General features: G+C 39.9%; 1 protein-coding gene across 1 annotated transcript in view; it reads left to right on the top strand.

The window, feature by feature from the left end:
• The window catches only part of TENT4B (terminal nucleotidyltransferase 4B), a 39,381-nt gene that overhangs the window by 864 nt on the left and 13,475 nt on the right, over positions 1-25,042 (top strand). The window contains exon 2 of the mRNA XM_041458929.1: positions 20,271-20,394. Within this exon, the coding sequence (XP_041314863.1) occupies positions 20,271-20,394 (124 nt within the window). The remainder of the gene's footprint in view (positions 1-20,270; positions 20,395-25,042) is intronic.

The following is a 25,042-nucleotide window of genomic DNA, read 5'->3' as shown; positions in this document are numbered from 1 at the left end:
GGGTCCGCGGGGTTGGGCAGGGGCGGCGGGCGGTGGGTGCCGGGCCGGCGCCGCCCGGCCGTGGTGACAGCTACGCCCCGCCGGTGTTCGAGCGGCCTGTGCGGGGCAGCCCCTGCACCCAGCGTCCCGCCCGCCGGGGCGGCGGCTCCGCGGGGCCGGGGCCACACGCGTGCGGCGGCGGTGCCCGTGTGCATGCTGATGGGGCGGGCACGCCTATCCGCAGGGACCGGGGCCCCGCCGGCCCTCCGCTGTCACCGCCCGTGCACGTGTTACACGCTGCCGGCCGGTGCCTCGGACACGGCGTTCCGCTGTCAGCGCCGCTTCGCGCTGTGATCGCTCTTGTCGCTGCTGTAGCGCCGGGTGCTGCTCTCGCTCCTCACGCACGTGCGGCGGGCCGGGGACAGGCACAGGGCCGGGGCACAGGGCCGGGAACAGGCACAGGGCCGGGGAACAGGCACAGGGTCGGCACGCCTGCCCTCTGCAGCGCTGTCAAGCTCACCTCGAACCCTTTGTGCTGCCTGCAGAACAAATGCGTGGTAGGGACTAGAACTTAAAAAAAACAATAATCAACTGCTGGTGTCAAAAGAAAGTGCACAGACTGGGTAATTTCCCGGGGAGTGTTTTCTGAGACCTGACTGAGAAGGTATGCATGCAGGCAGGCACCTGCTCTCAGAAATAAACTTCCACGCATGTATAGTGTGCAGTGGTTTTTATTGTGGGGTTATTAATGGTTGTCATGGATCTCTGACTATGGAATGCATATGCTGATCTGAATATTTTGTCATCAGTGTTTTTGTGTTAGCTTAGGTCTCATCAGTTGGCATTGCACGAAACCACGGAGATGGAGGGCAGGCAGTCACATATCTTCTGTTTACGGGTTTGAGCCCTCCCCTTTTTTTGAGCACATTGATGGCTTTTGATATGGGCAGTGCCCTGGATAAAGGCCATTTGGTCTGTGGATTTTTATTTTTTTTGTAAAGTTCATGCTTTTCAAAACATAACCTTTGCCTTGAACCCTTCAGGGTCTAGATGACGGAGGTGTATGGTAAGAGTTGAAGGCCTGGCAGAGCTCATTTTAGAAATCTGTAGTGATTTAGTTGCATGAGTTTTTCTGTGCTCAGCTTATACCTAAGGGTCCTTCAGTCCCCTCACACAGGAAAGCAACAGCCTCTTTGCCTTCCAAAATTGCTGTTCTGTAACATTTGTCAAAATGACTGTTCAAATTTGCTGATTGTTTTGGAAGACTAGTTATTACCACCTCTGGCTACCTGTTTCCTTGCCAGCTCCTGTGTTACCTTTACTGCTGGGGTTATAATAATTCATAAAATGACACGGCAGAAGTGTCCTATTTTAAGTGTTTTAGTCACTGTACCTTGGAACTTTCCAATTTAAAAGTAACGTGTGTAGAACCTACTAAGTACTGAATTTTTTAAGTTAGTTTTTGGACTCTGGTTGTATTCTGTCTTGTAACTTATTTACTTGGAGGCTGAGGAACATTTTTAGAAGTGCTTTGCTCTCTCTCTGTCTTGTAAATTTGTAATTTTTTTTCTGTATTGAAGATATAGGGTGGAAAAGGGTAAGTTTCAACAATAAAGTAATAGTAATAATAATGGGGTGAAAAAAGAGTGAGCTTCAGCTTGCCAAAGTATTCAAAGTGTTGCTAGAATTAAATTTAGGTGGAATCGGTTTCAAACTCCAAGTGGTAGGCCCTTGTGGAGTTTTTTTAAAGCAGTATCAAGACATACTCAGATATCTTAGTCTGTGTGTGTATTGACTGTCTAGTTTGTGGCATATATTTACATGATGCTGAGCTTCTATTTCAGCTATTTCCTTTATTCAAAGCAGAGCAAGGGAGAATGTATCTCAAATACACCCCTACATTGCTTTTCCTAAATTACTGGAGTTTCCTTTTTAAAAAGCCTTAAGAAGTTTTAGAGGCTGTTGGCTAACAATCTTGAATGAAAAATTGTGGAAATAATTTCTGAAAGGAGCAGAAGCTTCCTAGGAAAGCCTAAACAGTGCCTAGGTCCTGTGAAGGTTGCATTGTGACCGAGTGGCTGCTGCCAAGGCTGGCTGAAGCCTCCTGGACCTGTGGTGTGACCTGAGGTGCTGCCTTCTCTCCCCACTGCAGGCTTCTCTTTAACAACTGTCTGTTCTAAGGCATCTGTCTGCATCTTGAGACACTGGGCAGTAAGCATGGATAGAGAGGTTTGTAACCTAGCAAATGAGGTTGTTGCTAAAGTAAATATTTTAAATTCGTTGTTTCCAATGTAAATTTCCAAAATTGTGTTCTAGCAGTTAATGGGGAAAAAAAAGATACCAGCATTGCTATTATATCATTACTTGTGTGTTAACAGGTGTCTTTTTCTTCCCTGATTGTTACTATGCAAATTGTGAGAAAGTAGTAATGGCTCTCAGTGCATTTCCCTATATATCATCCTGTAATTTTGTTAAATTGATCACTTTACACTTTGAGTCTTTGGAATACAACAGAATTGAGGAACAGTCCCACCTTCATGAAGATGAGACCAGATTTGCTGGCAAACGCAGTTGAAAGCTGACATGTGGCATTCACATCTCCAGCGCAAGGATGTCACTTGTGTGGATGGCTGTGCACAACTAGCTCTGAATATGCAATTTTATTGATCAGCTCTCTGGAAAACCAGTCCAATAATTTTGAGCAAGTTGAACAGATTATGTAAATGCATAACAGTGTGCAACTAGCTGTCTAAAGATTTAGGTAAGGTAAACATGTTGAAATAGAGATTTTGATTAGAAGCTAAGTAGCTGTTCAGTCAAATTTTTTTTTTGCCAAGTTTTTTTTTAAATTATTATTGAGAAATATACTATCTTAGTTAAGGTTATGTACACATATAAAGAGATAGTCAAATAATTAAAAAATAACCCACAACAGTATTTGGTTTGGTTTCAAGTTAGATTTTTTTTTCCGAAGTATGCACTTATTCCTAACATTTTCCTGTGCTGAGATACATTCAATACAAGGGAGTTTTTGCTCTCTTGGAATTAAAGGTGCTGTTGTGTACATTGTGATTCTGGCTTATCTGTAATATTTTTCCTTAGTCGGAGTTCTCAGTCTTGCAGTTCTATTAATAATGCAGGTGTTTGCATGACAGGTACTCTCCTGTGTGGTGGCACTCTTAACATGGTGATTTGTGAAATATCACTGTAAATCAGTTGTGTAGTGCTGCCTGCAAGTTGTTTTGCACCAGTCTGAGACAGCTTCCATGTCCTCCATCCTCTGGGGACTGTAATCAGACAGCAGTTCTGAAAAGAGCAGGTAATGCAGAATATGGATGAAAAGTTTCACAGCATGAGAATGATGTTACTGTTGACTTAATGCAAGCTTTAAAGAGTTAAACGGGGTTTGCCTTGGCAGGGTAGTTAGTAGCAAAACTCAAGGATGTAGGAGGATGTGTGGGTTGGGGGTTTTGGATGGGATTTTCTGTGTGTGTCCCAAGAGCAGCAGTAAATAATGTTAGTAGTGTCATAATTAGAAAGAAAGAAAAAGTATTTGGGATACTAAAGTGGCTATTTTACAGCTTTCACTGTGTTTAGATTGAGCCTGGCTAAAATGTGAGAAAAGAACTGCTGAAATGAGAAGCCTTAAGTGCAACAAAACCCAAAAATCAAGACTTGCACTTAAGTTTGGCCTGTTTATTGTAGATTTCTGTGATTCTTGTGCCAAAGGAAAGAGTCCAGTGCTACACAGTTCCCAGGAAGGAGGTGTGGATTTGGGACTCTGTAGGGAGCTGTTTTCACAGTAATCTGCGGCTGAAGGCAAGAACTCAGTTCATATGTGAGTTTAAGGAGATAAATTTGTGGTGTGATTTGCTGAGAAGAAACATGGATTAGACAGAAAACTGCTTTTTGAAATACTGAATGCACGTTTTGAAGTACTGATGGAAACTTTGCCGTGCAAGGGAGAGAATCCCGTGACCCCCACAGGAGGGGGTTGCACACAGACATGCACACACTCCCACGCTGCTGAATTGGTTGGCACAGACTTGAGCAGACTTGTGCTGTTTTATATAAGGGTTCTCAGCATGTTGCCCAGGATTGTGAGGGTACCATGAAATAAAACCATAAGTACTTCAGGGAAGAAAATAGCTTGAAGCCATTATTTGCTACAGAAATTCAGTTATGAGTTTTTCATGTGAAGTTTGTCAGCTTCTCAGATGTTTTAGTCTCATTTTTGAAAGAAGCAAAGTGCATTAAGGCAGGCACAAACCCATTGTCCCAGGTGTGAGCTGACCAGAGGACATGGAGCCACATTAGGGCAGCTGTCTGACTGTCATAACTTACCCTGCATGTCCCTGGCTCTCTTTGCTCAGGCCCTTGCCTGGTATCAGCCATGGGAGCACAATTTCCGTGTGGGCTGGAGCACAAATAGAAAGAGCTGAGGCTGGTGTAAGCAGAGCAAGTCTGTGAACCTCCAGCAAAATCTAAAACCAGCTGGAATGCCTGACTTGGGGGAAATCTAATAATTTGTGTTGGTTTTCATCATATACTCTTAAGCACTTAAATCAAATGCAGGGTTGTTGCCTGATTTACTGTTACATTATTTGACACAAAAGTTTAATGTAGATGAAACAAACACCTTTGTGCACAGACTTCTGACTTTTGGTGAAACAGCAAGGTGTGTGCATGCACCCTCTGTTAGAACAGTTACACGTGTTTTGGATTTGGTGAACTCGTGTACATTAAAACATAAGCTGCAGGTGAATTCACTGTGAACATCACAGTAAAAAGGAGTTATTTGGAAAAATCCATAGACGCAAATCTGCTTGCTTCGTGAAAGAGCCTGCTAGAGCAGTACTCTGTGCTCGCTCCGTAGCTGCGTGTGCCGGCTGTGAGGTGGAAGTGCAGGGATGTGACTGGAGTGCAGATCCTTTCTTGTACCCGTCTGAGGAGAGCCACTGTCACTCTGTCTCGTCCTGAGTCATGCCACAGCACCCTCCTGGCAGTACCCTTGTGACAGCTTGTGCAGTTCTTGGAGGCAGTCAGCTGTGCTGTATGGAAGCGAAAGCGGATATTTCCCCACAGCCTCCTGTAGTAAGAAATCACTTCTTTTGGAAGGGCTGGGAGAGAAAAACAGGTTTACTAGGGATGAAGATGTGGACTGAAGGCACTTTGATGAAACCATTTGAGAAATACATGGCGAATATTATATAACAGTATTACTTGAGGTTTCAGGATTTTGGAATAGGGCCAACATTTTGGCGTGTTTTGTTTAAACAGTTTAACGAGGACTTCAGAGGCTGCTGATTTCTGTGTGTGCAAGGGAACAGCATGTGGGTGTATTCTTGTGAACTGTTCTGTTTTCTCCAGTTCATATCTTCTGTTTGAGATTTGGATACCTATTTACCTTGGAGTGGCTATATAAGGAACACAAGTTTGGCAGACTTTTTTTTGGTAGATGGAGATGTCTATATTAAGTAATAGGAAGAGTGTGTCATTCCCTCTTGTGTGCTTGCTGATTCCAAAGAGCCGCTGTGTGTTTCATGCAGCAGTATGCATTGAAGAAGGAGGATCTGTTCACCCTGAATCTTTTTAGTGTTCTATTAAACCATATTGGGGTTGTAGCTCTTACTTTTTAATTGTCAAACTGTTAGCATAAGGTCAGTTCTAGGAAGCCTGGTATCATATTGTGAGTCCTGGGAAACACAGATAGATGGAAATCTGTATCATGAGAGCACATTATTACTTTTTTTTTTCCCCTTCAATTTTTTTTCAGCTATCTCCATATTATACTTTGTTCCTGTCCGTTTCTAATAATTTATTTTAAATTAAAATGTTAAGTCTGTTTTTCACTTTGGGAATTCATTTTGGAAAATTTAAATGTGGTTTTCAGAAGCTGTGTGCATAACTTTGCTATTGAAATGATAGAATAGGGTAAAACAGGAATACTTAATATTTCTCTTTTATTGATCTCATCATGTGGGGGTTCTGAACGCATCTTTCAGGATAGTGTATGTTCTCCCAAAATCGTGCATATGCCAAAATTTCAGAGATGACTGTTGCTTCAAAGCTTTTTGTTTATGTTGTATGTGATGTAAAACAGTGGTTCCTGTGCTCTCCTTGCTGGATGTTGGAACTGGCAGCAGGAGCAGAATGCGGCCTAGAGCCAGCTTAGGTGTTGTGCTAAGGGAGGGAGTTGTGCTGGTAGTGATAGAGCAACACAACCAGTGAAAAGCTTGCATAATACATAAGATTTGCATATAACCAAATAAATGCTATTGCTGTTCTTAGTGGGTAGTTGGAATGTTAATTTATTATTTGAACATGCTGAGAATTCTTAAATTATGAGTGTTTCTCTTTTTGAATTGTCTTTTTGGATGAACAGCCAAAGAGTGCTCAAAATGTCATGAGTATTGGAGTATTACTTTCTGTGCCTTTGCCTAGAAAAAGGGGCTAAAGGAAATACTTCTATAAGCAAGAAAAAGAGAGGAAAACTGCTGAAGTCAATATGAGCTTCAGATGTTTTTCCTAGGCTGCAAATAGCTATAGAAGGAGCAATTTGAACTTTAATCATTTTGTAACTTTAAGGAATAGATAACACAGCAGGATTTTTTTTTTCCAGCAATACTATGAACTTAGGATATCAAAACAGGAGACAGACATGAATCAAGGGAACAGAACTCTTGTTTATAGGTTTGTACAAAACTCTCTCCTACACATCAGTAGAGCCGGTATAAATCTTCCCAGTAACTTTGTAGTGGTGATACCGGTGTGTTCTATCATCGTTGTGCAGTCAAGGTGTCAGTATTGCTTCATTCAGTACAGGTCTTCTGATCCTGCCTGTCGCTGATGGTTGTTTTCCTGACCCTTAAAGCTGTGTCACAAAATCTGTGTGACACTGAGCCACACAGATTGTGTCCCTTGGGGTGCCAGGCTCTCAGGGTGGGTCATGGGTGGGAGGGCAGCTCTAGAACAGCAGTTCAGAGTGGGGGTGAACTGGCTGCCTGACTGAGGCTGGGGTTGTCTTGTGCTGGGATGCAACAGCATTTGTTAATTTTCTTCCTCCCATGACAACAGTTATTTGGCAGGCCTCGTTCCAGATCAGCCTCTCTGAGAGTCTGATAACGTCCTCCATGGTATGGCATCTACGTCTGAGTTATTCAAAAGTGATGTTCAGTGAGAGAGGCACAGTGTTGCTACAATTGCTTGAGAAGTCTTTGTGGTGTGGTATTTTCCATCACCATACCATATTGCATGCATTGTGCAATTTTTTTGTTTTGCATTGCTTTTATTAGGATTTTTACTGGACAGCAATGGTAGCAGAGACGTAAAATCAAAGTCAGTGTTTGTGCACCTCCACTCTGTGTGGAGGTGTTTGTGCACCAACACTTGTGTTGTTGGTGTGATCTCTTCTTGGAGAAGTAGCCAACACTACTATTCAAGATGCTAAGACAGTGTGGAGGAAATAGTATTGTGATTCTACAAGTAATAGAATATAACAAGGGACAAATTCAAATATTAAAATCCTCTAGAACTTGCAAATCAGGGAAATTAGAGTAGTATTCCATGATAAGTGAGAGCTGTACAGATGAGTAGCAACACTGGCTGATCACCTTCACTCAGTGTAGATTTACTTTCAGTTACATTTAAATACACCCATCACATATCATGTGATTCCTTACAATTTCTTTGTTTATGGATGCAGTAACACCTGAAAGAACTTGCATTAACCTGTCACAAATATTAAGTCTAGATAAGCCTTTCTTTAAATGTCTTCTAAAATACAGCATGCAGCAATATTGTGCTGTAGTTTGAGTGATGACTAAGGTGATGATCTTTCTGTTATGAGTCACGGTGTATAGTCTCAAGACAGGGAGTCCTTAATCAAAGCTTGTTGACCCTGCCTGACCTCTTGATGCTGTGTTTAAGCTAGACTGAGGAAGTGTGATAACTTACTTTCTTAAGCTTTCTTAATTCTCACTGTTAATTTTAGAGCTGTTCACTTCCTATGTTACTTCAGGAACAGCTATATTTTCCTGTGTGCTACAAAAAGCAAGTGGTTTTTGTTCTGGTTTTGAGGGGTTATTTTTTTTGTTTCATTTCAACAGGGTTGTTATAAAAAGTATACTCCTTTCTATGCATTTGCATTCCTCCCCCTTATCCCTCAGTAAGATTTTGGCTTTAATTTAAAGTATGCATATAATTTCTGAAAGTGGTGTGAAGGACTTGTGCCTTGCATCTGTCTTTATCTCTTATGTATTCAGAGGCATTCCTGGTTGACAAGCTTTCCACAGTTGCCAGTTCAAGTATTGAGTTAAACATAGTGTGGTGAAGGAACTGTCTTGATCTGAATAATGGTCATGATTGCAGATCACAGTCTTAGGTCACAATACTGAGTCAGGCTGAAAAAAAATAGGTCCTAAGGTTAATTTTATTTAATTTTTGCTTTGTTCTGTCACACTCTCCAGTTGGGTGATTCAACTCATGTGTTTTGAGAATCTTCTACATACTCAGCCGTCTGATTGTGCTTCAGACTCGGTATCTTACACTCATTCATCCATGGGGAATGACTGCTCTAGTAGTCATGCTTGGCAGGTACTCACATGAGAAAATTTTCATGTTGATTTTTGCCTTGAAGAACTAGTTTGTTATTGAGGTAATACGCAGCTTCTTTACATGTACCTCTACTTCCAGCATCAGGTGGAAGAGAAGTTTGCCTCATCAAGCTGTTAGATTGTTTCCTATGGTGTAGTTTTTGAGATGAGGCAGAAAGGACAGTACAGTTCTGCTTCTTTTGCTGTCTTGTAATTACTTTGTACATAATGTGCATTGTTTTCTATCTAAATTTGAACTAACCAGTGATCTTCTGAAGCTGCTGTTGTTACAACCTGGACAAGGGGCACATACAGTTGGTAAGAGATAAAGTTTCAATGGCAGTAAGTAACAGTGTCAGCTCCTGGCATAGAAGTACCTAGGAGTAAAGAAGAGAATAACTGTATTAACAAACTTCCTCCCTTGTTTTTTGTGCAGTGTGGTATTTGCCTGTAGGCAGCAAGTCACTGAACATTATATGCTGTGATAGTTCACTTCAGCCTTTGGTGCTCTGAAGCAAACCTGCTGCAGGCATGCTGAAGCATGTTCTTTCAGTTGCTATTGATTTTGCACTTTGTGGAGCTCACAGCGACCCTCTTATACCTTTCTTACAACTGGTCACTACTGCATCTTCTACTCATTTTTTGGGTACACAGGACACTTCCACATAATCTTCAAATTATTTTTAGAGACTGTTTCTAGCAAGTGAGTTGGATGAATCTTGAGGGTGTTTCTGAGAGCTCTGCACAGCCTTTCACTCTACATTTGCTACTTCTGTTGGAAGTTCTCAAATGGAAGTGCATTTACTGCTTCTGTTATTCTGTGCACAAATGTGTCAATGCTCTTGTGGATGGTGTGAGCAGGTGTGCCAAGTGAGGGATGCCCCATCCTGGAGTGATTTTCAGTAGTCACCTTTGTGATACTAGGTCTGAGTCAGACCATTAAATGTCCCCCTTTTTCCATCATGGTTCTTCTGTCTTCATGTCAAAGCAAAACCCAGCACTTGAGGTAGCTGTGTGAAATCTTTACTAGGTCATCTTTCAGTATGGATTGCTCTTTTAATATTTTGGCCTCATGGGAAGTATTCCAGTGCAGTATTTTCTTCTCTACTAAACTGCTTCTTGGTAGTTTTCTGACAGATATACTAGCTGAAGCTTCAGGGGAAATAAAGAAGATAAAACCCCATGATTTGATCCACAGGGTTAGTCAGGGAACAGCTTCTCCAGGTACTTGGAAGGATGAGATCTGTCACCTACATTGGAAGAAGAAGAAGCATTTTTTGCAGTTCATTATGTGAAAGCTCTTAAGCGTGCATGTTTATCACTGGGCTGATAGAGGTGACCATGGGAAACAGTTTTCAGTGATCTGCTTAGGTAGTGTCCTTTTTTGATTGTTAGTGTTTGTAGCTTTCTGTCCTGTGACGATAAGCAGAGCAAATGGAGGCTGTTGACTCCAAAATACTTTGCAGTATTACTGCTCCCAACCCATGGTGTTTCTGGTATCTGTGCATCCTGCCTTGCAAATAAGAGTATCTGAGGACAAGAGAACAAATCAGAATGTGAACAGTTTCTAGTATATACCTTTAAGGTATATATTAGAATCATGAATCCCAGAACGAATACTGCATTGTTTAATCTGAACATAGTTCACTGTGCACACCTCTACTGTAAAGACAACAATTCATCAAAATAAAATGTTACCTGAAGTATTCCTTGTACCTTTGCCATAGTGGATGTGATTGTTCCTTCTCTTTCAAAGTGCACCCACTGCAGTTGCTTTTAAGCATTTAGAAGTGAAAGGGGGAGTTACATCTGTGATTTTAATTTTGCCTGACTATGGCAGCAGGGCATCTAAACTTGTATTAGTACTGTAGGAGAGTGTCGCCAAAGTAACAAGTAATAAACGGGTGATAAACTTGTTTCAAAACACGTAACTTGAGGTCATTCTTCATTTTGCTCAGGGAATAGAAATTTAACCTACAAACTCAACCTTATGGTTTTAATTGTAACTGTAATAATAGCTTTAGGTATTTTCATAAGAAGTTTTGAACACTTCTGATATAGGAAATGCAGCAAAGTAACTTGGGGCTCAGTTTTGTATTCCTTGAATGTTCGAAAATGCTGTGCAGAAATCCCTCTTAAAAAAAACAAAAACAAAAAAACCAAAACAAAAAACAAAAAAAACAAACAAACAAACAAACAAACAAAAAAAAACCAAAAAAAACCCCCACCATCCAAAAGACTGTGAATATGAGAAGATGCTGGAGAGGCTTTGGAATCTGCATTGACTTTCCAGATGGCATACTGGCACTTCAGATCTAATTTGAAAATGTTCTTATTCTGGAGCTGAAAAGTTACTAACAAACTGCAACTGTAGCTAGTTATTGGACTTAATATGTTTATATTAAATTATTTTCAGTTTGATCCCGTGTTCCTGAAGGAGAGGTGTTGAGAGTTTTATTCTGTTCTTGGTTCCCCTGCCTACTGAGCAGTTACAAAGCAGGTTTGCTGCACAGATGGACATGCAGAGGGTTTCTGGAGCGAGCACGGCACGCTCGGGGTGTGTAACTGATCTGTGCAGCCAAGTGTGGCTGCAGCACCCCAGTGGGAGCCCTGACCCCAAAAACTGCCTTTTGTCTTGGCTTCCAGGTGAGCAGGGTAAACCTGGCACCGTGGTAGTGTCCCTTCCTTCTTAGGGATTGCTGTGGGCTTGTTTGGAGTGGACATTTGAGAGTGTAAATCTACTCTGATGGAAGGAGACAGGAGTTAATAATTACATTGCTCTCCATTCTTTCATTTAACTAATCTTTCAAGTCACATAATTTATCAAGTCATAAACAAGAATATTGGCCAGGCAGCACCCACTGTGTGTGTGGAAGCAGAGTTTTCTCCACTCTGTTCTTTGTGAGAAAACCCTGTGCAAGGCTTGCCAGGCTTCCTGTTGGGTGACCTGCTGCTGTGCACATGGTGGCAAAAGTCTGCTGCAGGTTTTTTGCTCCCATCAGAGTTTTCAGGTGGAGGTTTTTTCCCAAGCCTGTTATCCTCCAGCAGTACTCATCAGTCTGCTGGGAGTGTGTTAGTCTCGCCTCTGCCCAGATAGCATGTGGTGCCAGTTATCAGAAGGTCACAGATTGTTTGTTTATGCGATAATATTTACTACACTAACAAAATAGGAGCAATATACAAGAGCTGTATAAAGATCTGTGCTGCCTAGCTTTATGGAGACTGCAGAAAGGCAGATAACCTGACCTGCTGTTTCCTTCTACTTTGGTTTAATGGCAACACCACTGGTGTGATTTGCAGAACTGATGTAATAGACCTTGATTTGTTTTAAAACTCCCTGCTCGTTCCTGTTGTACTGGTTCAGAGGGGGTCAGAGCTATTGGTGTGTTACAGTAATTTAGTAGTTGTAGCTTTTGTTACAGCTCTAACACAAACCCAAATGTTGCTGTTTTACTGGGAAAGGTTAACTAATTAATATTATTTGAACTACTGTTGATACTGATAGTTATTTTTACTTGTTAATATCTAGTTTTAAAGCAAACTTATAAACTGTTGTTTGGTCTTTCTGAGTGCTTTTTTAAGCAAAAGGAATTGGCAGGTTGAGGAAATCCTAATTCCCCACTGTAGGAAAAAGATAGCTTCAACTTCTCTGTGGTTTTAAATGTTTGGAAATTTACCTGAAGCTGTAATTCCAGAATATACCAAGTGCATGCTAATAGTTGCACTTTAAGGCTTTGAAAAAATATATATCTGTATTTTAAATGATGAGTTTCCAAACTGCGTAGTCTGTATGTGCAACTGTTCCAGCAGACTAATACTGCTTTGCAAGTGAGCTAAAGAAAATCAGTGTGGCTGTCTTTTATAGGAGATGTTAGAATTACTGGTGTGTTTCAAGATAATTAGATATTACTAGAATTGAACTCCTTGACATTATGAAATAAATCAGCTTCTTCCCACTGCTGCTCTTCCCACTTTGTTTTTGCTGCACAAAACCTTTTTCTCCTGCTTCATCTTTTTGTTTTGTAAGTACTTTTTCTTTCAGATCAGTTGAGGTAACCGTTCCTCTCTTTTTTTTTTTTTTTTTTTTTTTTTTTCTCACTCCTCTGTTAGCAAAATGCATCTTCCATCACCTGAGGGAAGAAAAGCAACAGACTCTCACAGCACTTGCTTACAGAGATGGGAAGGAGGCATGATATGTAGATACTTTCCAGGGAAGAAATAGAAGGTTATTCCCACACATGCAGTGATTCAGCTAGATTGTTTTTATGTACAGTGTGATTGAAAAAAAAAAAAAAAAGCAGTGGGAAGTAAGGGTATTTCTCAAAACAGTCTTTCCAGTTGGCATTTGATGTTTTTGCTGGAAATGCTGCAGAAATAAAGAGCAAGACTGAGAATGCATATGGCATGGATTTAAAAGCCAGTGGATTAGTTCAAATCACTTAGTGGTAGGACTAATTCAAGCATCTGATTTATAATTAAAGTTCAGTAAGATTTTTCCCCCTCTTGAAAGACAAATTTCTGTAGGAAGAATTCTAGTACATCCAAGTGTACTTTAGGAAGGCTAAGCACACAGTGAAATTTATAAACACATAAAAAATGCTCACTTTTACCTTGGTAGGAAAAGAGTCTATTACATTACTTCTTGACTAAAGAATATGCTTGGGAATTTTAGTTAGAAGTAGCTCAAATCAGGAGCACTTATGCTGATTGAAACAAAGGGTCTATGAAATAAATAAAAAACTGGAAAGATAGAGATACCAGTTTAAATAATTAAAAAGAACTGTCCACATTTCTTCTTTGTCCAGGGTTTTAATGTCTCTACTACACTATGCTGTTTCCATAAAGCAGTGCTATTTTACTGCCTTTTATGATGCAGTTAAACCCATAAGTTAATGTAAAATACAGAACATAGGTGAAAAGAACAACATTAATTTGAGGGATTTGGGGGCAGTGGATGTTGATTGGAGGAAGAGATAGGCTTTCAAGTATTTGCACAGGATAGAAAGTGTAGGTCTTGTAGGGTAAATTTAGTGGCTTTTTATTTCCCCCACAGCTTTTGAAGGAATGTGCATAATCAGTCCACCATAATTGGTGGAAGTGAACAAACTGTCTCCATGTTTTCAAAACTCAGTATCAGCATGATCAGATTAATCCCAAAAGACTTTAGTCCTGGAAGTAAGATCAGGGTTCCTAAATCATTTACATAGTTGTGGAAATTTTGCTCTCCCTTGGTCCTAAAAGGCAATTTTGTGAATTTCGCAGCAGAGAACAAATGTTAGTTAGAAAGGGCAAGCTGTTCTTGGGTAAACCCTGAAAGCTACCAGAGGTGGTTTTTTGGGTGTAGCTATGCCCTTTGAAGTTCTGCTTGCATCTTTTCACCCTTTGCCATCTTGGGGGGCTCAGAGGGCGAGGGCTTCTCCTTAGGCTCCTACCAGCTCTGAGAAGAAGTGGCTGCTTTACCTGAACTGGTAAAGGTAGTGGGATTGAGCTTGGCTGACTTTGCCTGGATGGATTAGGTTGGTTTGTGTAATCCTGTTATAACAGACCCTGTGTCTGGGAAGCCGGGCAGGGGTGACAAACACCTGGGCTACAATGGGCAGGGACAGATCTAAACCTATTTGCCTACCTGTCTGCAAAGGGAAATTCTCCATTTGCACCTTAGAAACTGTTTATACAGTGGATATCCTGATTTTTAGTGATGTTTAGCAATCTTATGGCAGTGGAATACCTGGTTTTTCTGCATGTCTGTTTTTAGGTAAACTGTGAAAAGATGGTCTGTGAAGCTGTCATTCAAATGGGGGAACTGAAGAAAAAATGTGTGATATCAAAAACCCAGCTCCTTAAGCATTCCTGTTTTGTCAAGTTGCTATTATGGACATGTTTTGGGATGTTTGATTTTAAAGCTCCTGTAGGGCATATGTGTCTCAAACTATGGCTACTATGTGACCTATAATATATTGATATGGTTCAGTAACTAAGGATATAAAAATTGATAGTCAAAGTCTCTGAGGCTTTTGAAAATTGTTTCCTTTATTATGCATAATTTTATTTTCTTACGAGGACTGATGTGTCAGTCATCATGAAACTTAAGAGCCTATTAAATCACCTGCAAGTGCAGTTAAGTGTTTTTTTTTCAGTAGCTTAAGCCAGCAAATAGTAAAAGGATTTGTCTGCTATGGAGGCCCAGGTGGTAGGGAAAGGACCTCAGCAGATGCTTCATATTTACAGTTCCCTTCAGGACTCTAATGTTTGGTTCTGCCTGAGTTTGTAGGTGGGAAAATAATTTGTGATCTTTACAGTGTCTGCTGTTGTTCCTACTTCTTTATTCAGCACATGTAGATGGTAATAGTAATCTAGAAAATCTTTTATTATGCTTGTGGAAGAGCAGTGTTAAAATTGAAGGTTAATTTAGGAAGGTGTTGAATTCCATATTACAATTGTGAGGGGGAGAGTGAGGATTGGGCTTTCTGTGTCTTTGCCTTAGTACAATTGTTGTTTAAAACTATTTCAGAACCAAGTAGGTCATGAATAGTAGAGGTAAAGCTTTGTTTAGTTCATGAAACTTACAAAGTGTTGACAGAATTTACCAGTACCATCTTTTTCTTAGTAAAATAGCTTCGGAGGCTTCAAAATGAAGTTATTCTCTCTCCTGTGCAATGCTAGCTTTTCTTTTGGGAGTGAAGGAGTGGATGCAGATTGGATTCTTAAGTATTGATGCTTTCAGTGGCTGAAATACCTCAGGTTCCTCCTTCACATTCTTCTCCAAAGACAGGTATAATCCTGAAATTCTACAGTAGTTCCCCTTGTTTCCTTCAATTTTTTTTTAATCTAGAGGAGACTTTAAATGATAGGGGCAATTAAACACTGTCCTTTAGTAATTATTTATCCAAAGAAAACTCAGATACAAAAGGCTCATTTAGTGCTGCAGGACTATGTTGCAAATATCCCTTAAACTCTTGAAGTTTAAAGCAGAGAGTTTGGGAAGATGAAAGTCACCTGTGTGTTCATTGCTTGCTTCAGACCATCATCCACGGAGTTTCTAAATAATTTAGATTTTCATCATTCTGCAAATGAAACTTCCTTCAGAAATCCTGCCAAAACAAAACTATAGTGCATGAGCACTAGATGATTTTTTTTGAGCGTAGTTGATATCAACTGTTTTCAATTATCTTCAGTGATGTTGCAAATAGCCTTTTGTGTGCAAAGGAATATATAAGCCCAAGGCAGAGAAGCTCTTTGAGATGGATGAGCAGAATTTTGAACAGTTGGAGCAGAAGCCATGGGTAACGCCCTGATGAGAGAAATTAGAACATGCATGCCTGTGTAATTTCTCCTGTGAAATGAGGAATAAAGAGCCAGAGGAGAGTGGAAGTATAGCACAATTCCAGAATGACCAAAACAGGAACTTTTAAAAATTAAAACAATTATTCTGGTTAGAATAATACGGGGTGTTGACACACAAAGCAACACTTAACTGCTATCCTGTGCTTAAGCAGAAAGGGTCAGAATGATCTTGACCTTGGTGGCTGCTCTGCTTTAGGAGGACTGGGCTCTGCTTTAGCAGGACTGGGCTCTGCTGCTCAGCTGCTTGGGACAGTGGGGGCTGAGGGAGTGGTCTCACCCAGCTGTGGCTGTTGAGCCCTGGGCACTGCTTCAGTCAGGCTGGCTTCCTCCAAGCCGTCTGTGAGGACAGTGGGCTGCTCATTTATTCGGCGTCCGGATCAGAGTGCAGAGAAGTGACACTTGTAGTATCTCCACTTGTGTTTCACATTGTGATGTCCCTCCCAGTGTCACTCTTGGTTCCAGTTCTGGACTTGCAGCAGGAGAGTTGTGCTGGTTTAGGTGTCAGGTAGCTGAAGTGCTAGGCCACATTATCTGTGTGCTCTGTGTATCAAACAGAAATGACATTTTGTTCATACGTGATTAGTTTTTAATTGATTGCCAGATGTGCAACAAGATTCATACTCCAGAACAACATCTTATGTAAAGGAGATTGAGATTCCTGAGTTTTACATTTAGAGCCCACAAGTTGTGCTACAAAATAAAGTAAGTTGTGATCAAACTAAGAAAGTAATGTAATGTACCATGTTCCATAGTACTTGCTCCTCACAAAAGCTGCAACTTTTCACCTGAAAGACTTCAGTCTCACAGTCTTGTGTTCCTCGTGGGGCTATTCATTGATGTTACCATGGGAAGTCATTCTTGGATTACAACTTTTTGCAGCTATAGTTTATTTTTTTAATGATGCATCACTGTCCCACTCAGTGGGACATGATGTTAACTTGAGTGGCTTCCCTATAATTCTGTTCTTGCTGTGAAATTCTGATGGAATCAGATTACCAGACTTGAAAACAGGTGTGATGCAAGTAGAATTTTGTTTTAGAACCTATTTAGAGAAAGTGTAAGAGAGCTTTTTATTTTACTTTCTCTGTGTGCTAAGATTTCCTGAAGTACGGGACAAAGATCCACTTGTTTACTCCTATTTGCTGTAACAAAAATGGCAAACTAATGGTCTTATGCATGGCAGAGAATTCTCTCCATGCATCCAACGTATGTTTTGGGTATGCTTCAGTATGACTATAAAGCCAAATGAAATATCTTTCAATAGTGAAATCAGGTTTATTGCAGTGTAATTTCCTTCTATAAACAAGTCTCCTTTTAAGGACTTTTATCTGAAATTACTGATGAATGTAATGGTATTAAATAATAAAATACTATTATGATGCCAAAAAGAACATCTCAGTCTCTTTGATCTTAATTTTGGCTAAATATAGAAAATTTCACTAGAGATTTTTGTAAACAGACTCCATTAATCCTAACAAATTGTTTTGAAAAACAGCAACTGTAATAGATGTTGATTAAGACAGTGAATAACCTTGAGTTTTAATTTTCAATACAGCATGAGTTAACTCCACATTAATTGGAGTCACGCCTCTAAGTCATGTTGTACTGCTCTGAAATCCACGTGTGCCTACTTCTTTGTCTTGGCTTTCATTAATCATTCCGTTATTTCTTGGCAGCAGCCTTTTTTGGGCAGGGAAATATGGATCCAGGTGTAGTCTTGAGCCCCTGTAGCTTCTGCCTGCCTTCTACACACCATGGCTCTGTGCAGCACAGGAGGTCCTGGCAGCAGGAGTCTTGCAGCAGATGAAACACAGATATGTCTGTACTATTTCCAACTGGAGTGCTGATGAGAACTCTCTCTAGTAGTCTTTAAGCCTTTCTTCTGTCACTGAAGAAGCTCAGATTTCATTATTTTCTACGTGTGCAGTGTTTACTAACATTCTGTGCACGTGTAATGTAGGTTTGTGTGTTTGCAGGTAGCTTCATTTGTTTTGCCACAAAGCTTTTCATGACTACCTCAGAATAAGAAGGATCCCATTCAGAGAAATGCAGACATCTGTTATTTATGTTTAGAGAAAGAAATACATCTGGTTCTGACAACACATCATTATTTTATGTGCTTCTAAAGAATGCAGCAGTTGATATAATTATCTGGATTAAGAGTGTCAGTGGAGTTAATAAAGAGCAGTGCCCTGAGAACTGCAGTGTGTGTATGGCTTGGCTCTCTGTGCACTTTGGGGACCTCTTTTCTGATTGCCTTGTTCTTTCAAAGTTCCCTGATGGGACAGGGCAACAATTAACTCCCATAAAGCATGAGCCCAAGAGCAGCTGGGCCCCCACTAATGATGGACAGTATGGATTTGTGCTGTGCCATGCATGAATTTCTCCCCAGGGATACTCCCTTGGTACCATCCCAGAACATCTCATGACATTTAGTGCCCTCAGACAGCATGGTATTGCTCCTTGTGCCTCACAGTGCATGCGGGCATTCAGTCCTTGCTGAAAACACTGCTCTGGGGCAGTATTTTCATGTGCCTTGTGGATGTAACCAGTCTGCTCCAGCTAGTCCAGAGGAGCAGAGGCAGAAATGGGGCTGTGTTTCTTGATCAGTTCCACACTGAGTAGGCCCTAAGACAGACCCTGACTCCCAGCTCTTCCTGTAAGCTAGTTCACCAATTACAGTTGAAAAATTATTTATATTTTCAGGAGTTTAATTATTGGGGGTTTACCTATTTTCCTTGTTACTTTTGGTTTTGAAAACTAGATTAATGGTCAAGCATGTGGAAACAAATTAGCAATTCAGTGCACGTGACTGGCAGTGAGGACAGAGTGAACTTGGTCATTCAAGTGCTCAACTTGTCCTTTATCACCTCCTTTTCACCTGAAGCCAGTACTTGCACTCGGAAGATAACTGTGAGAAAGTTTAAATGCCAGCACATGGAACAGCAGTGAAGAGTAGAACTGGCTGAGAAGCTGAAGGCAGAGTAGTCAGTGTGGTGTAAGTTGTAAGTGGTGGTTTGGAATGTGCGCATTAACTGCAGGATGTAAGCTCCCAAAGAAAAGCAAGAAAGCAGCTGTAGGAGGAGGTAAGAGATGTCCTCTATCATGAGTTTTTCTCTTAGCCTTATAGAGAGTAATGGCAATGGCCACCCCAAGCTGCCAGGCTTTTGTGACTGTTCCCCTAACTTGGGAGTGGAGGGAGAGAAGCTTGTGTTGTTCATAACACTGCAATATTGGAAGAACTTAACACAGGTGGTTTGAGTTCTTTGCCTGCTCTGACTCTGTTAAACACAGCTGTGGGCTATTTTAATCAGTTTTGTTGACACCTGTATACAGCTTCCAGTTATTAACATTTGATTTATTTAAGTGTGTATGCAGTAGGGAAGTATTAGATTCCCCATCTCAGCTAAGGGCTTGGTCTAATAAATTGTTCTCTTCTGATGGTCCCTCAGAGCTTTAATGAAAGATGCAGTTGTACTTGGTAACTAGAAACAATACATTCTTAAAAGATAACTAGCTATTACTGTAATGGTCATTGCAGGAAACAAATGAAATTAATTTAGTTACTCCGTGGCTGGAATTACATTATTAGTCAAGTTGATGATGTGTTTCTGGTACTACAGAAGCACAGAAATTTGTAGCACTGTATGAAGACATTTTTATTTCAGCTTTCATTACAGGCAAGCTAAACATAACTTACAATGAAAAGCACATGTAATATGGTAAATTATATATGGGTCAACTCTCTGTCAGTCAGTTACTCTCTGAGCAATTGCTGCTACATGTGTACTACATATTTGCTGGGGTTATGGGGGGAGAGTACATTTTTAGTTTATGTGACTTCTGTAAGCAGTAAAAGAAGCAGTTTTTCCAGCTCTAGTACTGGCACAATTACTGTCAACTTTTGCAAGCGTGGTACTGAATACAGACTGCTGCCTGAAACTCCCTGCCCGGTGCCAAGGGGCTGACTAGGAAGTGTTTTTGTGAAGTGTGTACTCAGAGCTACAGCTGCGTTCGTAGTTGAAGACTGAACCATTTCTGTGTTATGCTGGCATTAAAATAGAGTGTGACTTTCAATGTGAATTGAAGGCACTTGGATTTAGGTTTGCTTCCATGCTTTTAGCAAATCAACTGCAATATTGACCTGTTGGCATAAGAAGCTAATGTGGAAATAAATGCTACAAAGTGTTGTGAATGTGTATTTTTTTTTTAATTGCATGCTGCTCTAAAATTGCCCCTTAACGAAATGGAGAGCTAGGAGCTTAAAATATTTTTTGTTAGAATAGTTGATATTTCATTTGCATGTGGGTTTTCTCTGACTCTTTGTTCTTTCTTTTTTTATTTCTTTCTTAGTCTTCATGAAGAAATCATTGACTTTTATAAGTATATGTCTCCCAGACCTGAAGAGGAGAGAATGCGGATGGAAGTGGTGAACAGAATAGAAAATGTTATCAAAGAGCTCTGGCCTAATGCAGATGTGAGTAGGATACGGTTTTATTTGTTTATATGTAAAAGCAACATTTTGTGCCTATTTACTTTATGGAATATTGAATATTGCAAATGCTGTTTTATTTTTCCGTGTTAAGCATAAAAAGACTTCTGGTGAAATGAGAGGTGATCTTTCTTTCTCAAACAATAGAGGGTAACATTTTCTATCACACGTAGGATCAAAGACAAGTTAGTCCTTCTGTAGTCAAAGAAAAGGCATAAAGATGTGGCAATGTTTAGTCTCATGAATATTTATTTGATAAGATGATTGGGAACATATCATACATGTATGCATGTGTTGTGTTTAAAGAAGTCTTCTGAAAGTTCTATGTTTAGTAGTAGGGCTTTTAGTCCAAAGACCTGTGATCTTGAATAAATCTGTTAAGGTGGTGTACCAGCAGTGTCACATTACATAGACCATGGTATTTTTAATGGGCAGTTATACTCAATTGATATATTTTACAAATTTTAAAAAACATCACAAGTCTGTGTTTAGGAAGAAAGAAATCTGTAGATCTGTGTGCTGAGCTGTGTAATGCCTCTTTCCATTGAAGATGGGTTTTTGCTAGTACATTTCCATTCAAAACAAGAGTTTCTCCTATGCAGAGCTGTGGGGTTTTGTTTTTTTTGTGTTTTTTTGGGTTTTTTTTTGATAAAGGTTAGATTAAAAAGAAGACAGAGAAGTTGCATTTATAAGTCAATATGGTTTTATGGGGACACAGTTGGGTTTCTGGCATAATTGGATCTAGTTTAATTGTATTCTTCTACTAATTTTGTGTTCATTTCCAGAATGTAAATTTCTAGCTGTAGTCATCTATTTGTAGATAACAGTAGCTGAAAATAAGGGCTTGTTAGCCAGAATAGCAAACCAGATTCAGACAGCAGAATCTCTAGTATGAGGAATGCTCTTTGATCCTGCCACAGTAAAAGACAGTGTTTTGACATGAGTGACTTAAATCCACTGTTCATTTCAAATCTTCTTAACCTGTTTTTTGGAATGCCTTTTTAGAAATCGGCAGAATACGACAGAATGTGAATTCTGTATAAGCTCTGTGTATGTGATGTGTGGGTTTGTGTGTAAAATATTCTCACATTTTCCAGCAGGTTATTGTTATGGACAGTGTATCAGAGAGCATGGTATGGAAGGAGCACTCTCCACTTGGTGATTGCTGCCTTTGCACAGCTGGAGGGAGGTGTTTGCGTCATTACTCCACATATCTGGCAATTTTCTCTTTGAGCAAATGCAGTAACCTTTCCATGGGAACTGTGTAAGGGAGCAGCATGTGCCACAGGTGTTACACAGCTCTCCGCTAACTCAGTGAAACAGTCAGGTGGACCCTAATCAAGAGCAGGAGTAGTGGTCTGACAGGCAGTAGTGTAGGGAACAGTGTGGGTACCACACCCTGCCAGTGCCTTGGAGGAGAGGATTTCACCAAAACCACTGATGGCTTCAACCTAGAGATGTTGTAATTTCCTAGGCAAACTTAACTAGTCTAATTGGGTGAATGGATTTATTATCAGGAGATCTCTCTTTCTTACCACTAGCCCTTTGAATGGGCACAAGAACATACTGCTTCCAGAGATACTCTATGGGACAGGCTTGATCTGTAAAAGTCTTTTGTATTAAAAGTAACTTTTTACATACATATGTAGCATATATATATGTGTGTGTGTGTGTGTGTGTGTAGCTTTGCGTCTTTGAGAAAATAGTCTTTCTTTAAGCTGCTGAAAGTTTTTTGTAGCCACCAGGTATTTAAGGAGGGGAAGCAAATTACAAGTCCTACCACATGTGACAGCTGACCACTGAGCTTAGCTGTAACATGACTGAGAGGAAGCACACACTGTGTAGTTGAAAAGTGAACCTAAGTTCACTTTTCAATTAGTGCCAGTTAAATCTGCCAGGACTGTCTTTCTCTGCTGTGCTTGAAAATGTTAAGAGAGTGAGAGTGTGCCAGTTCCTTTTTCTCAAGTCAGTAACTGTTCTTCAAAGCCCAACTGCATTTTGTCTGCAGTTGTTACGTTGAGGAAGAATTCTCCTTTTGTATATCCTTCCGTTTTCTGGAGGCTAAAAGGGAACTGAATGGTGACAACAGCATTGCTGTGGTGTTATTTTTCTAAAACTTATTTTGCTAGATCAGCTTGGGAACTGAACTACTGAACTCAACTGCGTTCGACTTGGACAGTCTCTTGTAATTTTTGAGTCTTTTGAGTTAATCACTAATCTTTTGACAATCTGTGTTGGTTTAGCTACTTCTAAGATTCAAGTTTTGAGTACATGCTCTGAGAAGGTGGAGTGTTATCTGGTCCAATGTCCTCAGCTCAAGCTGTAGTGTAAAGTGATGAGTTAATGTTTAAGCTGCTCATTTTGAGTCGTTGATACAGCCAAACCAGCTTAAATAAACTTGGAAGTTAAACATACAGCTTGTAGTCTCTCACTAAACACATAGGTAAGACATAAAAAATATATAAACACATAAAAATCAGATACTAAGGAAAGAAAAAATATGGCTTCATGAATTTAAACATACGAAGAATGTACATGTAGAATGTGCCTGAGCACGTCCTTTTTTTTTCCCTTCCCCTGTTCCACTTAGAAAAAGGCTGAAAAAGCAGATGGAGGGGGGGTAAAACTAGGTATCCTAAACTGTTACTTTATTTATAGAAGTTAGCAATTGTGTCATTTGCTCTCTTACTCAAGGGAATGTGCTTAGAAGGAAACATTCCTAGTAAGTGAGAACTGTTCTTGGCATCAGCAGGGCTCTGACCATAAGAAACACTTTAATTATGCTGAAACCAAACAACCCAAAACATTTACATGAAAACTTCTTAAGACAAAGATTTTTGACAAGTTCAGTAGTAAAATTTAGCTACTAAACAAGTAAGTACTTACGCAGTCAGATTTAGGATACATTTGTCATGATATCCTCAGCTTCATGTCTATGTGACCACATAGATCTGAAAAGAGGGAATGTTACATATTTCACACAATTAAATTATGAAAATACTATGATTGGGAATGAAGGTAGAAAGATGAAATCTATTTAGTTTGACAAACTTCAGAAAATTCTGCTGAGAGATGTAGAATAAAGGGAAATTAAATTGGCTGTGGATGTATTTTTTGTTGTTTTGACAGAGGGATTTTGGTACCAGAAATTTACCATGCTTTTGTGGGTTTCCAAGTTCTGTTGTGCTTAGTGAGCATGTATTTGGACACATACTGTAATTAAAGTTCCTTCAGGAACTCTGGAATTTAATATAAAAAAGTTCACAGAAGTGTGGGATAAACTGTAACCATAGCATAGAGGAGTAGGAGTCATTACAGTACTGTGAAGACTGAAGTTATCTTATGAGTGCAAATACAGATCTCTGTCCACAACCAATAAAAACATTATCAGCAGCACTGGCACACCACAAAAACTGATGCTCCCATCTCAACATCTCAAGCCATAACAGTGTTCTGTTTGGGATGTTTTCTATACCTACATGGCTACAGAGCTTCAACTATTTAAATTCCAAATTGATAGTAAATCAAAATCCTTTCAAATTTGTGTTCTGATTTCTCCACTCTTCCTCTTTCATGTTTCCAGTTTTTCTGAGAGAGTAGTTGAAGTGTGGGTGTGGGTTTCTTTTTTAATAGTTCAGTGTTTCTCAAACTCCGGATTATTGTACAAGAGCAGATGTTGTCTCATTCCTTTTGGTAAAGGTCATATATGTTGTATCAGTAAGTTTATGAATACTTTCAGGGTTGTTTATTCTGTAAAGGCTCTCTTTGCTGTTCAGCTGAACACACTATTTTGTTTGATATTGTGAAAGCACATTTAGTTTTTTCCAAACCCATCAGTGGCTGTTTTATTGTGCAAAAGCACTTTTCTGGTGGTTTTGGTGCCCAAATGAATCCTGGTTTGACTAAACTCAGTTTCATAGAGGGTACTTTTATTACTACCCTGGATTAAAAATAGTGATTATTATTAGTATTATTACATTCTTAGCTTTGTGATGCCTTTATGCTTATGTACAATATTGATGTTCATACTGTGGCACCTCTCACAGTCTTTGGCAGTTTGAGAAGCTATGAGAACTTTCAATATTAAATTGTGTATGTACTTTTTATTGGGCTTGGGGTGAGGGGCTAAGAGGAGTGAAGTGATAAAAAATAATCAGGAAGAAGCACTCAAACTGCTTCTTAGTCTTCTAAAGTATTAAGGCACTTGCAAAACATCATCTTTTCTTGTCTCCCCCTTTTTCTTATCCTGAAGGGGAAAAACATAAAAAGTGGGTCACTTGATATACAAATAGGTGGCAATCAAGCTGGTGTATGAGACTCATTAAAGTAGAATACTCAAGTCTGTATAAGGTGACTCCAGGAAACACATCAGAAGAATAGTTGAAAATGAGCCCAAATGTGTAGATATTTTTTACTTTGAAGTCTCCCCAGCCCCCCTTTGAGACTCAGCACATGAGTCCAACCTCCCTGCAAGGCTTGGCTAAGTAGTTTTGGAAAGCTTACAGGGGAAACCTGATGGTTTACACCTCCAGTGCTAGTAAAAATCCAGCATAATAAAGTAATTCTGTGGGATGTGAAGTTTTATGAAACTTTTGTTTGTTGTTTAAGCAGAAATAGAGAGTTGTGCTACTTG

This window comes from Pyrgilauda ruficollis, unplaced genomic scaffold (genome assembly GCF_017590135.1).
Source record: "Pyrgilauda ruficollis isolate IOZ18807 unplaced genomic scaffold, ASM1759013v1 scaffold13, whole genome shotgun sequence".
Lineage (NCBI taxonomy): Eukaryota > Metazoa > Chordata > Aves > Passeriformes > Passeridae > Pyrgilauda > Pyrgilauda ruficollis.
This window is presented reverse-complemented; position numbering and strand designations above follow the sequence as displayed.